Source organism: Geotrypetes seraphini, chromosome 1, assembly GCF_902459505.1.
Source record: "Geotrypetes seraphini chromosome 1, aGeoSer1.1, whole genome shotgun sequence".
NCBI classification, from domain to species: domain Eukaryota; kingdom Metazoa; phylum Chordata; class Amphibia; order Gymnophiona; family Dermophiidae; genus Geotrypetes; species Geotrypetes seraphini.
The window spans coordinates 38,422,281-38,436,148 of NC_047084.1; the positions used below are offsets into that span (position 1 = coordinate 38,422,281).

At 43.3% G+C, this 13,868-nt stretch overlaps 1 protein-coding gene across 6 annotated transcripts in view; it reads right to left on the reverse strand.

The window, feature by feature from the left end:
• ERBIN (erbb2 interacting protein) overlaps positions 1-13,868 on the reverse strand; it is a 516,286-nt gene that overhangs the window by 6,434 nt on the left and 495,984 nt on the right. For all 6 annotated transcript variants that reach the window (XM_033930041.1, XM_033930031.1, XM_033930056.1 and 3 more), the window contains one exon: positions 9,990-10,064. In XM_033930041.1, the coding sequence (XP_033785932.1) occupies positions 9,990-10,064 (75 nt within the window). The remainder of the gene's footprint in view (positions 1-9,989; positions 10,065-13,868) is intronic.

The window sequence follows — 13,868 nt, forward strand, 5'->3', positions numbered from 1 at the left end:
AGGGAAGCATCTCGAAGGGGCTCAAAAGGAGCCTTGGCGAGGCTAGACAACACCAGGTTAAGGTTCCAGGCAGGGAAAGGATGCTTAACAGACAGTCGGACACAAAGAGCCCCCTTCAAGAATTGAGCGACATCAGGATGAGACGCCAATGAGGACCAACGGTTGACAATCCAGCTCAGATCTTTCAGCACCTGGAGCACCTGCAAGAGAATGTCCGGATAGGTGCTCCGACCAACGTGGGAGCTCTGATCAACCAGTTGTCTAAATAAAGGTGAACCTGTAGATCCATCTTTTGCAGGTAAGCTGTCACTGCCACCATCACCTTGGTGAAGGTCTGAAGCACTGTCGCCAGCCCAAAGGGAAGGGCCGAGAACTGGTAATGCTGTTCCAGAACACAAAACCACAGAAATTTTTGTGGTGGGTCAGAAAAATGGGAATGTGCAAGTACGCCTCTGTGAGATCCAGAGGGCAAGGAACTCCCCTGGAGCCATGCTGCAATGACCGAACACATAGTTTCCATTTGGAAGCAGGGAATCTTGAGAGCCACATTCATGTGCTGAAGATCCAGACTAGGTCTCCAATCTTCTGAGCCTTTTTTTAGCACGATTAAGTATACAGCGTATCTGCCTGAGCTCGAGAGGTTGGGTGGTACCGACTCTTGAATATCCAGTAAGCACTGCACAGTGGCCTGAACTGAGCGTCTTGTCAGGGCATCCTGAAAGAGAATCCACAAACAAATCTGACAGAGACTGGACAAATTCCAACTTGTAGCCCGACCGAATAATGTCCAAGACCCACTAGTCTGATGTGATGTGCATCCAGGCAGGAAGAAACGCTGAGAGCTGGCCCTCTATCTGCAGAAGGGGCATTCCTCGGCCTGGCATCATTGTGTCTTTCTGGCAGGGGGTGCAGAATGGGAAGTGGAGGGCTGGGAACACCTGTAACCAGCATAGTGGTGTTGGAAGCCTCGGAAAATCTCTGCGATGTGGCATTCGTATACAGCCTGGAACAGCGTGAGCTACAAAAATTAGAACGACAAGAACCCCTGGCGGGTCTGGGTCTACTATCAGGCAGGATCTTAGGGCGATGGTCCATCACAGAATCCATGAGGTTGTCCAGGCCTTTACTGAACAATTGCCCCTTAAAATGCGGTCTAGCTAATGTTGCCTTGTAAGTTGAATCACTAGCCCACTGTCCAACCCAGAGCATTCGGTGAGCTGAAATGGAGTATGCTGACACATTTGCCAAAATTCTCAAGAGGTCGTATAAGGCATCCACCATATTATCCATTCCAGCCATCAGCAATTGAGGGGGATCCACCTCTTCACTCTCCAATGTATGCAGACGAGAGAGACAGGCGCGTGCAACAAACGATGTTGCCGTAACAGCTTTGATACCTAAAGTAGCTGCATCAAAAAGTTTTCTGAGGATCACATCCACACGGTGGTCTTGCATATCCTTCATCACCACACCCCCCTCACTGTGCAAGAGAGGTGCGCTTGGTCGCTTGCGCCACCAAAGAATCCACTCTGGGCTCATCAAAAAGCTGCTGACAGTCCTGTGCCAGAGGATACAAGTGTGACATAGCTCTAGCACTTTTCAGAGCACCCTATGGAGAGTCAAACTGCTCCAAGACTAGAAAGCTCATATCCGGGTGCCAGGGAAAAGTCGAAGACTGCAAGCGCACACTACAAAGCCAGGAGGTAGAAGAGGATGGAGCCAGCTGAGTGACTAAGTTTAATTTCTGCAAAGTGTAGGACTGTTGGATCATCACCAGGATACAAGGCCCTTGAATGACCCATAGATCCAGCACACATGCCTGGATCCCTCGGTATGGGAAGCACTGTACCAGCAAACAAGGGATCAGTAAGGTAAAGATTAGCATCCAGATCCCCCCCAGATCAGGATCAGGCAAGTGCAATAGCCACAGCAGGCTGAAGCAAGGACATTGCCAAAGGCACTATGCCACTAAGAGATGCGGTGGAGGCAAACTGAGGATGTGCGGGGGAAGAAGATTCATTTTGAAACTCTGACCATAAAAATCTCATGAATTTAGAAAAGGTGTCTAGCTCCTGGGGCATAAAGTCACCCTTACATGAGTTAAATTTGTGTTTCTTAAGCTGAGGAGGGTCTGCAGCCTGGCACTGAAAGAAATGCCGGCTGCCCAACTAGTCTAGCTGAGCGTTTGGATCACCTGTTTCGCAGGAACGGAGGGGGGAGGGAGGGAGGGAACTTCGCTGGAAGCTACAGCCCTTCCCCCCTCCCCCCCGTACCATGTGGCACATGGCACAAGGACACTCTAAAAGCATTAAATTTGTGCAATCCTAGTAAAAATCTACTTGAGAGCCCAAGGACTCCATCCCAGCAGTTTTCAAGGCAAAATTTGAAGTTTTAAGGAAGCAGGGACCAAAGAAAAAAAGATCACTAAAAATCCAAGATGGCCACGGTACAAAATTGTGATATTTATCACACTTACCAAACTCTTAAAACAGCGATTTTAGGGTTTTTAAGAAGGGGATCATCCAGAAACATTCAAAACCCCACTTTTCCAACCTCCCCCAATTTCTCTCATAGGGTGTCATCACTGTGACCTGACAGGATCCATGCCGCAAACCTGCTTTAGGTAGCTGTATGAGAATTTCATTGCCACATTGCTGGAAATGCTTCTTCAGGCTGCCAGTCAGACTCCTCTGTCTGACTATACCTTCACCCTTGCGGACCACTGGATGCCCACCAGGATGGGCAAAGACACAGCCAACACCCTGCAAGACATCGCTGAGCCTGCTAAGGGTGCCTAACAGCCTGCGCTCAACCTCTGCTTAACAGTAGGTGAGACCACTACAGGGACAGCCCTGAGCTCCAGAGAAAACTATGCAGGCTGGCCAACAGGTACCCAAAAAGGGATCAGCCTGTCAGCTACAGACCGGTCTGTGAATTTTCAAGCAGGCAGAGCTTCAAATTCGCTTCAAGCACGAAATTATCTGAAAAGGGGACGAAATTACATCGAATTAAAAATAATAAAATGAGGAGAGCAGAACACACACAACTGCAGTCATGCATACAGAAGGGAAAAAATGTAGAGGGTGCTAATGAAATACACCAGAGGCAGAGTGAAAAATCCAGAGTGGATTCCTTCTGCAGCATGCAGGTATGGGGAAATAACCCAGCTGTCTAGAATGTCTCACCTATTGCACTGGAAGTATACATATACAATCTATTATGATTTACAGTATAAGGGATTTTCCCTAACATCCCCAAAGATATAGATCAAACCAATGGTATGATTACAAAATTATCACCTAATTTTAGGATCAAGGAGTAAAATTAAGAATTTTGTCATGTCCCAGTTAAATGCCTATACTCCTTCGATAATTAAATTAAAAGCATAGTACACATAGAAAAGACAGATGTGAACATAATATGAGTGGGATGGCAAGATATTCAAATCACACAACTCCTCCTGTAATATCAATTAACTTAATACTATATTTTTGGATCATCAGAATGTGAGTACACTTTTCCTTCTGTATTCGTGGTTTCCGTATCTGCGGTTTCGCTTATTCGTGATTTTTTGGCAGCTGACTCCACCCCCCCAAAAATGTCATCACTAAAGTTTTTCATTTTACTGAAGTCATAATGCCATTGTACAGAACCATGGTGAGACCTCATCTGGAATACTGTGTGCAATTTTGGAGACCACATTACCGTAAAGATGTGCTCAGAACCGAATCGGTTTAGCGGATGGCCACCAGGATGATCTCGGGGCTCAAGGGTCTCTCGTACGAAGAGAGACTGAACAAATTGCAGCTCTACACTCTCGAAGAACGTAGGGAGAGGGGAGACATGATTGAGACATTTAAATACATCACAGGACGTATCGAGGTGGAAGATGATATTTTCTTTATCAAAGGACCATCGGCCACAAGAGGGCATCTGCTCAAACTCGGGGGCGGGAAATTTCATGGCGACACCAGGAAGTATTTCTTCATGGAAAGAGTGGTTGACCACTGGAACAAGCTTCCAGTGCAGGTAATCGAGGCCAGCAGCGTGCCAGACTTTAAGAATAAATGGGATACCTATGTGGGATCCCTATGAGGGTCAAGTTAAGGAAATGGCATTAGGGCATAGACTTAAGGGGATGGGTCAGTAGAGTTGGCAGACTTGATGGGCTAAAGCCCTTTTCTGCCATCATCTTTCTATGTTTCTACCGCTAAAAAAGTTTATTGCTTACCATTACTGTACTATAACTCTGAAAATCACTGAACATAACATAAGAACATAAGCATCACCTCTGCTGAGTCGGACCACAGGTCCATCATGCCCAGCAGTCCGCTCCCGCGGCGGCCCCTCAGGTCAATGACCTGTAAGTTATCTATTACTCATTTCCAACCTATATTTGAATGCTTTATGACCTGTAAGTTATCTATTACTCTAAAGCATTTTGTACTGTATAGTACCCCTCTATTTGTACCCTTCAATCCCCTTTTCCTTCAGGAACTTGTCCAGTCCCATTTTGAAACCCAAAATCGTATTCTGTTCTACTACCTCCTCTGGAAGTGCATTCCAGGTGTCCACCACCCTCTGAGTGAAGAAGAACTTCCTGGCATTTGTTCTGAATCTATCTCCCTTCAATTTTTCTGAGTGCCCTCTAGTTTTTGTCACCCCGGCCAGTCTGAAGAATCTGTCCCTCTCTACCTTCTCTATACCCTTCATGATCTTGTAAGTTTCTATCATATCCCCTCTAAGTCTCCGCTTTTCTAGGGAGAAGAGCCCCAGCTTCTCCAATCTCTCAGCATACGAAAGGTTCTCCATGTCCTTTATCATTTTTGTTGCTCTTCTCTGGACCCTCTCAAGTACCGCCATATCCTTCTTATGGTACGGCGACCAGTATTGAACGCAGTACTCCAGATGCGGTCTCACCATCGCCCTATACAGCGGGAGGATAACTTCCTTGCTTCTGGTAGCGATACCTTTTTTGATAATGCCCAACATTCTGTTTGCCTTTTTCGAGGCCGCGGTACATTATGCCGCCAGTTTCATTGTTCTATCCACCATAACCCCCAGGTCCTTTTCTAGAGTGCCTTCCCCCAATACTATCCCCCCCCCCATTGTGTAATTGTACATCGGGTTTCCTTTTCCCATGTGCATGACTTTACATTTCTCCACATTGAAGCTCATCTGCCATTTATTTGCCCACTCACTCAGTTCGTTCAGGTCCCTTTGAAGTTCTCTACATTCCTCGACAGTTCTAACCTTACCGGAGAGTTTTGTGTCGTCCGCAAATTTTATAATTTCACACTTCGTCTCTGCTTCCAGGTCAATGATAAATATATTGAACAGCAGCGGTCCCAGTACTGACCCCTGCGGGACCCCACTCGTAACCCCTTTCCAGTCAGAATAGTGACCTTTCACTCCTACTCTGTTTCCTATTCGCCAGCCAGTTTCTGATCCATCTGTGTATGTCCCCTTCCACAGTTTCCTTAGTAGGCGCTCGTGAGGCACCTTGTCGAAGGCTTTCCATGTTTTCTCCCACAAATTTGCTGTTTCCATGTTTTTCAATGTGCACTGAGAAAAAACGCTGCTTCCCAGCATCCCTAGAGAGAAAGGCTTCTTCCCAGCATGCATGAAATTGACGGTTGGCTGCCCTGAAATCACTGCTTGCTTGCCTGCCCTGAAATCGCTGCTTGCTTGCTTGCCTGCCCTGAAATCGCTGCTTGCTTGCTTGCCCTGAAATCGCTGGCTGGCTGCCCAGAAATCGCTGCTTGCTTGCTTACCTGCCCTGAAATCGCTGGTTGGCTGCCCAGAAATCGCTGTTTGCTTGCTTGCTTGCCTGCCCTGAAATTGCTACTTGCCTCTCCTTCAGGATCAGATCAGATCAAGTCTCCCTCCATGGCTACAAAGTACAAAAGTTCAAGTGGTACTGATAGTGCTCCCAAAAGGGAAAAAAAGGGAAAACCTTACAAGAAAAGGTAGAATTATTAGATATGCTTCAGAGCCTAAAGTCATCCTCCGCTGTTGCTCGACATTATGGCATAAATGAGTCAATCATTAGGTACATTAAAAAAATGAAAACCAAATCCGTGAAGCTGTTGCAGCAGAGGCACTAGCAGCTGCGAAGACATTACATGTTGTGTGAGATGCCAATCTCTCTCATATAGAAGCTGCAACATTTCTGTGGGTGCAGGATTGCTACAAAAAGAATCCCGGTAGACTCTGTGATGATAAGAGCAAAGGCTAAGTCTTTATATGAAAACTTGAAGAACAGAGAAGGTGAAATGTCACAAATTCACCAAATTTCTGGCCAGTAAAGGGTGGTTTAATAAATTCCGTCACCGGTATGGCCTGCGAAATGTGAGAGTGACAGGAGAAGAAGCATCTGCCAACCAAGAGGCAGCTAAAGAGTTCCCTTATACCTTTAAGGCAATTATTGAAGAGAAGGGATATGAACCTGAGCAAGCATTCAATGCCGATGAAACTGCTCTCTTTCGGAAGAAAATGCCACAGAGGACTTTCATTAGTAAAGGGGATAAGCGAGCACCAGGTTTCAAGGCTGCAACGGATAGATTAACCATGTTCCTTTGTGCAAATGCAGTAGGCCATATGATAAAGCCAACCCTGATTTATAAAGCCGCACACCCCCGAGCCTTGAAGGGAAAAGATAAGTTCCAGTTGCCTGTTTACTGGATGAGCAACAAGAAGGCTTGGACAATCAGAGCTCTGCCTAGAATGGTTTCATCACTGTTTTGTGCCATAAGTAAGAAAATACCTGGCCAATAAAGGAATTGAATTTAAGGTTCTGTTGGTATTGGACAATGCCCCTGGCCACCCAGACACACATGAGTTCCACATTGATGGTGTTGAGATCGTCTACTTGCCCCCCAACACAACATCTATCATCCAGCCTCTCAACCAGGGGGGTAAAAAGGACCTTCAAAGCACACTACACATGGCATTCATTAGAGAGGATTATCCACGCTGTGGATGAAGGCCACAATGTTGAGAACATCATGAAAAATTGGAAGGAATTCACTATTGTGGATGCCATCAATATTATTGAAAGAGCGTTGAAAGCTGTCAAGCCAGAGACAGTGAACTTGTGCAGGAAGAATCTTTGGCCTGAATGTGTAAAAAGGGATAACACTATCAATATCACAGAGCAAGGCCAAGAAATTATGGAAGACATCATTGGCTTGGCAAAGCAGGTGGGTGGGGAAGGCTTTGAAGATATGGATATTGAGGATATTCAAGACTTAATAGACACCAGAACAAATGAACTAACAGAAAATGATCTCATTGACCTGATTGCTCCTGAAGGTGAGGCAATACCAGATGAAGATGAGGAAGGAGGATTAGAAGAAGTGCTAGAAGACAAGTTTACACTGGATAATATTGCAGAGGGCAGCCACAGTTTCAATGGTGCGATTGATTTTTTCTATGACATCGACCCATCCAAGGAATGTGCGTTAAAGGTGAGGGAATTAGCAGAAGCAGCGATTTCTACATACAAAAATATATACAAAGAGATGATGAAGCAGAAGACCCAGACAGAAATCACAATGTATTTACCAAGGATACCTAGAGTCAGTGCCTCTCCATCCACTGCCTCACAATCCTCCTGTTCCACCCATGAGGAGGCATCCCCTTTGTCTCTTCGTCTTTTTCCTACAGAAGACCCACTTCCACTGCATGAGGAGGCCTCTGGTACTCACTTATCTTCTTTGTCTCCTCCTCCTGCAATACTTGTACAGGATGATGAGGATGAAGACACTGCCTGAGTATTGTATAGTACAGTACTGTGCTGTATACAGTACAGTACAATACAGGTATTCCAGTATTGAACTTTCAATACTTTATTGAACTTTCAGTATTGAACTCTCAGTATTGAACTTTTTGTTTGCCCTGGAAATATGACTGTACAGGTATTGTTGTATACAGTAATAAAAATGTAATAGTAGTAATAATGGCAGCTTACTTCAAAAACCGCGAATAACAGTTGAAAAATTATTCGCGGTTTCAATAGTAAAAACGATGGCGCTTTCCCAAAACCGCTAACATAAAAAAGTTATTTGCGTTTTTTCCATATTCACGCCTATTGGCCGCCTGCATCCACCGTGAATATGGAGGGAAAAGTGTATTTTTCTAGTCCAATTGGGGACATTCACTCAACTCCTCATAAGTCCACTTTTTTGGTGTAATTTAGTATTCATATACTTCTTCCAATCTCATTCACATATCTTCAACAAAATTTAGCCTTATCTTTTTTCAAAAACAGATCAGCAGACATTGCCATGTAGCTAGTAGCAGCATGAATAATGAAAATTGAAACTCCTGATGCAGTGACGGGGCAAAACATGGCACTGTGTCAGATACTCTAAGGAGTTGATCGCTTTACTTTATGGTTGTGCAGTTGGAAGTGAGTTGGAAATGAAAGAACCAGCTGATGGAGATTTCAATTAAGTGTCCATTGATCTATTTTTTGAAAAAAAATTAAGTCTAAATTTGGTTGAAGATATATGAATGAGATTGGAAGAAGTAAATGAATACAAAATTACACCAAAAAAGTAGACATAAGGAGTTGAGTGAATGTCCAGAATTAGATTGGAGAAATACATTCTGATGGTCCAAAAAATAGCATTTTTAAGGTAACTGATAATTATATTACATGAAGAGTTGATGTGTGATTTGAATGTTCTTTCCTTCATATGAAGAGACTAGCATTAGGCCAAGAAGAATACACATATGGGATAACAGTACATTTTAGGAAAAATAAAATGACTCATCGCTAAATTAAAAAGGACATTCCATGTGGATTAAAACGTTATACCTGTGCTTATATCCAAAAGTAAATGTTGGCACTTGTGTGAAACCAGAGTGTGGTACAAGAAAACCCTAACAAAAGGCTATGGAATGGAGTCTATGGTAAAGAATGCAATGTCATTTCAAATGCACAGAATTCAGATGTGCAGAAGTCCATATTATGACTGGATAATGTATGAAAACTAAATAAAGTGGGGTCAAAAACAATGGTCTTATGGTAACAAACCAGGTTTATTCAATAAAACATATCTCTCACACCACACTACCCATTCACCCATTTCAAAACAAATCTTTCACACCACACTACCCATTCATTCCTTTTCAACCTATAGTCATTCACAACCCAATGCATATCTAATTTTTCACTCTCTGCAAAACATGGAGATATGCTTTACTGGAACTGCTGCTTGAATCAGGAGTCAAAATATCTTAGTGTATGGAATATAACAAACATGTACCAACGTGCTAAAAATGTTATAACAACTGCTTTCCAAAAGTACAATGCAACCATTGTGTGTACTGTGGTATATCACAAAAGATCTGTCACAGCAAACCACGATTTGTCATATTCCATACGCTAAGATATTTTGACTCAAGGTAGGCAGTTGTTCCACCAAAACTTAAAACAAAGCTTCATGTTGAGTCAATCACACGTTTTATTGAATAAACTTGGTTTGTTACTATAAGACCATTGTCTTTGACCCCACTTTTTTGCTTAGTTTTTGTAATTAACAGTGGGGCTTCCTTTCCCTTGTGGTTTCTTTTTACTCTTGGGCAATGTATGGACACATTTCAGTGCTATGGAAACAAATTTACTTTGATATAATTTTGATCTTTTAAGGGTTTTGTGAGGCATGTAATGATTAAATACTGAAGCTAAAGGAAATCTATTATTAATCACCATCTACTGCAAGCCATGTTTGTCAAACCTCAAGTGTAAAATTGAATTTTCATGATTTTTGCAATCAGAACATGAAGGTGCTTGTCATCAAATGACCATACTATAATTATTTTGTGCAGTGTAAACTGATAGTTACAGAAAAGGAAATCTAGCAACCATACTTGCCTGTGTTTCCCAACTAGCCATGAAAGGAAAGGCATGGAATAAGGAGAGTATGTGTATTAATGAATAGAAAAATGGCATGAGATTTATATTCACTTGCATTAATTACCTGAACTATTTTGTCACCAGGCTGTAACAGTTTAGATGCAGGTCCTTCGGGCTGTACCCTGGTTACAAATATTCCCTTGGGAGAGGAAAGAAGAAAAAAAACCCACAAGCATTTCAACAGACTTTTTCAAACTATTCCCCTTCCTACTACCATGTGTCCCCGAAAATAAGACCTACCCCAAAAATAAACCCTAGCATGATTTTCAGGGTAGGTCTTAATACAAGCCCTACCCAAAAAATAAGCCCTAGTTAGTTCGCCCCCGAAGCCCCTCCCGAACGTCTCCGACATTCCCTGACTCCATCCCTAGATTCACCGGCAGCAGTAGCCCTCCACCCCCTCCCCTGCTGCGCAGCTGAACCCCACTGACCCTCCCCCTGCACAGAATCGTTCCATCTCTCCCTCTCATCAAACCCAGCCAACCTCCCACCATGAGACCGACATACCTCCCTCCCAACAGCAGCGTTGGCAGCATATTAAAAGGTAAATTAAATGTTTACATCAAAGCTATTTAAATCGTTAGATTTAGAATACAGCAGCCATTTAGAATACAGTAGCCATCATCCAACCAAACTGAAGGAGGGCATACCCATGGGTCAGTTTTTAAGAATTAGACGCCTATGCTCTAATGATAAAGAATTTCAAATTCAAGCTAATATCCTTTATGATAAATTTAGGCAAAGAGGTTATCCTAGCAGAATCTTGAAAAAAGCATGGGAAAGAGCATATTATTGTCATCGGAATTGGCTCCTTCATTCCTCCCAGAAAGATAACTCCAAACCTCTAGTTTGTGTTCTTCCGTTTTCATCGCGTAGTCACCAGATTTGCAATATTATATGTAAACATTGGGCGATTTTAAGCATACACCCTCCCTTTCAACAGCTTTCGTAATTTGCCTTTAGAAGAGGCAGTAACATTGGGGAAATGATTAAACATAGTCACAATCCCCTCAATAGAAACAACTCCACTGGTGTCCCCCATAGTGTGTGTAATCATTGTGTATACTGCCCCTATATATGGCAGAAAAATTATATAGTAATTCCTCATACGAACAGAAAGTTATTTTTGAGAACCAACACTAGAGTCGTGATTCGACTGAAGTTGTTTACAGTATAATTTGCCCTTGTAATAAACTTTACATAGGCCATACCAAAAGAAAAGAAAAAGTACAAATGGGTGAACATCTTTCTAATATCAGATGTAAACAACTTCAAGCTCCTATTGTTTCCCACTGGGTCAAAGCAGGTCATCATATTAATGACTTTAAATACACTGTGTTAAAACAAATATTTCTGCCAAGAGGGAGCGATAGCTCACACAGACTACTAATGGAGGAATTTGAATTTATATATGAATGGCAGACACTAAGTCCCGGAGGCATGAACGAAGAAATTGAATGGTTCCAACTTTGATGGGTTAGGTTGAATTAGAAGGGGCGGATTTTCAGAAGTTCTCAACTAGTAAGGTATGCTACCAATCCTGCGTCATTTTGTGACGTGTTTTATCCCAGAGTGCATTTAAATCAGGGCTAGTAGCGGCGAAGTCCCGCTCTGCTTTTGTTACCCTCTTTGAGGTGTTCCGGGGTCCTGTGGTTCTGAGAGTAAGTTTATAAACACTATTACAGAATGAGCATTTATATTATTATGGAAGGATTATTTTGTTAATTTTAACCATGATTTAATAAAGTTTACTTGGATTTCAGCAAAGCCTTTGATACAGTTCCTCATAGGAGGCTGTTGAACAAACTTGAAGGGCTGAAGTTAGGACCCAAAGTGGTGAATTGGGTCAGAAACTGGCTGTCGGACAGACGCCAGAGGGTGGTGGTTAATGGAAGTCGCTCGAAGGAAGGAAAGGTGACTAGTGGAGTCCCTCAGGGTTCGGTGCTGGGGCCAATCCTGTTCAATATGTATGTAAGTGACATTGCTGAAGGGTTAGAAGGAAAAGTGTGCCTTTTTGCAGATGATACCAAGATTTGTAACAGAGTAGACACCGAAGAGGGAGTGGAGAATATGAAAAAGGATCTGCAAAAGTTAGAGGAATGGTCTAATGCCTGGCAACTAAAATTCAATGCAAAGAAATGCAGAGTAATGCATTTGGGGATTAATAATAGGAAGGAACCGTATATGCTGGGAGGAGAGAAGCTGATATGCACGGACGGGGAGAGGGACCTTGGGGTGATAGTGTCCGAAGATCTAAAGGCGAAAAAACAGTGTGACAAGGCAGTGGCTGCTGCCAGAAGGATTCTGGGCTGTATAAAGAGAGGCGTAGTCAGTAGAAGGAAGAAGGTGTTGATGCCCCTGTACAGGTCATTGGTGAGGCCCCACTTGGAGTATTGTGTTCAGTTTTGGAGACCGTATCTGGCGAAAGACGTAAGAAGACTTGAGGCGGTCCAGAGGAGGGCGACGAAAATGATAGGAGGCTTGCGCCAGAAGACGTATGAGGAGAGACTGGAAGCCCTGAATATGTATACCCTAGCGGAAAGGAGAGACAGGGGAGATATGATTCAGACGTTCAAATACTTAAAGGGTATTAACGTAGAACAAAATCTTTTCCTGAGAAAGGAAAATGGTAAAACCAGAGGACATAATTTGAGGTTGAGGGGTGGTAGATTCAGGGGCAATGTTAGGAAATTCTACTTTACGGAGAGGGTGGTGGATGCCTGGAATGCGCTCCCGAGAGAGGTGGTGGAGAGTAAAACTGTGACTGAGTTCAAAGAAGTGTGGGATGAACACAGAAGATTTAGAATCAGAAAATAATATTAAATATTGAACTAAGGCCAGTTACTGGGCAGACTTGCACGGTCTGTGTCTGTGTATGGCCGTTTGGTGGAGGATGGGCAGGGGAGGGCTTTCATCTGTGAGAGAATACTCTTCTCTCAAATGTATACTACTTTCAAAAATATATTGCGAGCAATCGCCCAGTTCCAAGTCTTCTGGGTCTCCTGACAACGAAGGAGAGAACTCGTGCCTCCTTGCTTGTTTATGTATGTAATACATTGCAAGCTGAACATCCTTGAGGATTAGGAGGACGTAGTTAGTCACAATATGCTGAAAAGTTTCGAGAACATCGTGGATTGCTCTGAGTTCCAAAAGATATACAGTAGATAGAAAAAGTGGTTCTAACAGACTAGCAACTTTGTCCAGATAAACCCCACAAGCATAGGAGGATGAGTGCATGGTCAGAACCTTCTGATGTGGAGGTATGTAGAACAAAAAACCCCTGGAAAAGAAGGAAGAGCTCATCCACCACTGCAGAGATATCAAAGTATAATGTGTTGAGACAATGGGTTGCAGGCTTGAGACCACTGACATGCAAGAGTCCATTGAGGTGTCTTGAGATGAAGTCTTGTAAATGGAGTAACATGCACCTTGGAAGCCAAGTGACCCAGGAGTACCATCAGATATATGGCCAAGACTGATGGGAGAAGATAATATGATCGCAAAGCTGAATCAAATTTTGTTGTCTGCTGCGAAAAGAGGGGATTGCTCTGAGGAAATCGATGATACCAGTGGTGTGCCTCAAGGATCTTCTTGGGCTTGTCCTTTTTAACATTTTTATAAACGACACGCCGGATGTTGTGAACAACATGAAGAAAGGCCTGGCGAAGCTTGAAGAATGGTCTGAAATTTGGCAGCTAGAATTTAATGCTAGGAAATGCAAGGTCATGCATTTGGGCTTTAAAAACCAGAGGGAACGGTACAGTTTAGGGATTGAAGAACTTATGTGCAAGACAGAAGTGTGGGACTTGGCTGTTATTGTATGTGATGATCTTAAAGTGGCCAAACAGGTTGAAAAGGTGACGGCGAAAGCTAGAAGGATGCTAGGGTGCATAGGGAGAGGTATGGCCAGTAAGGAAAAGGAGGTACCGATTCCCCTTTATAA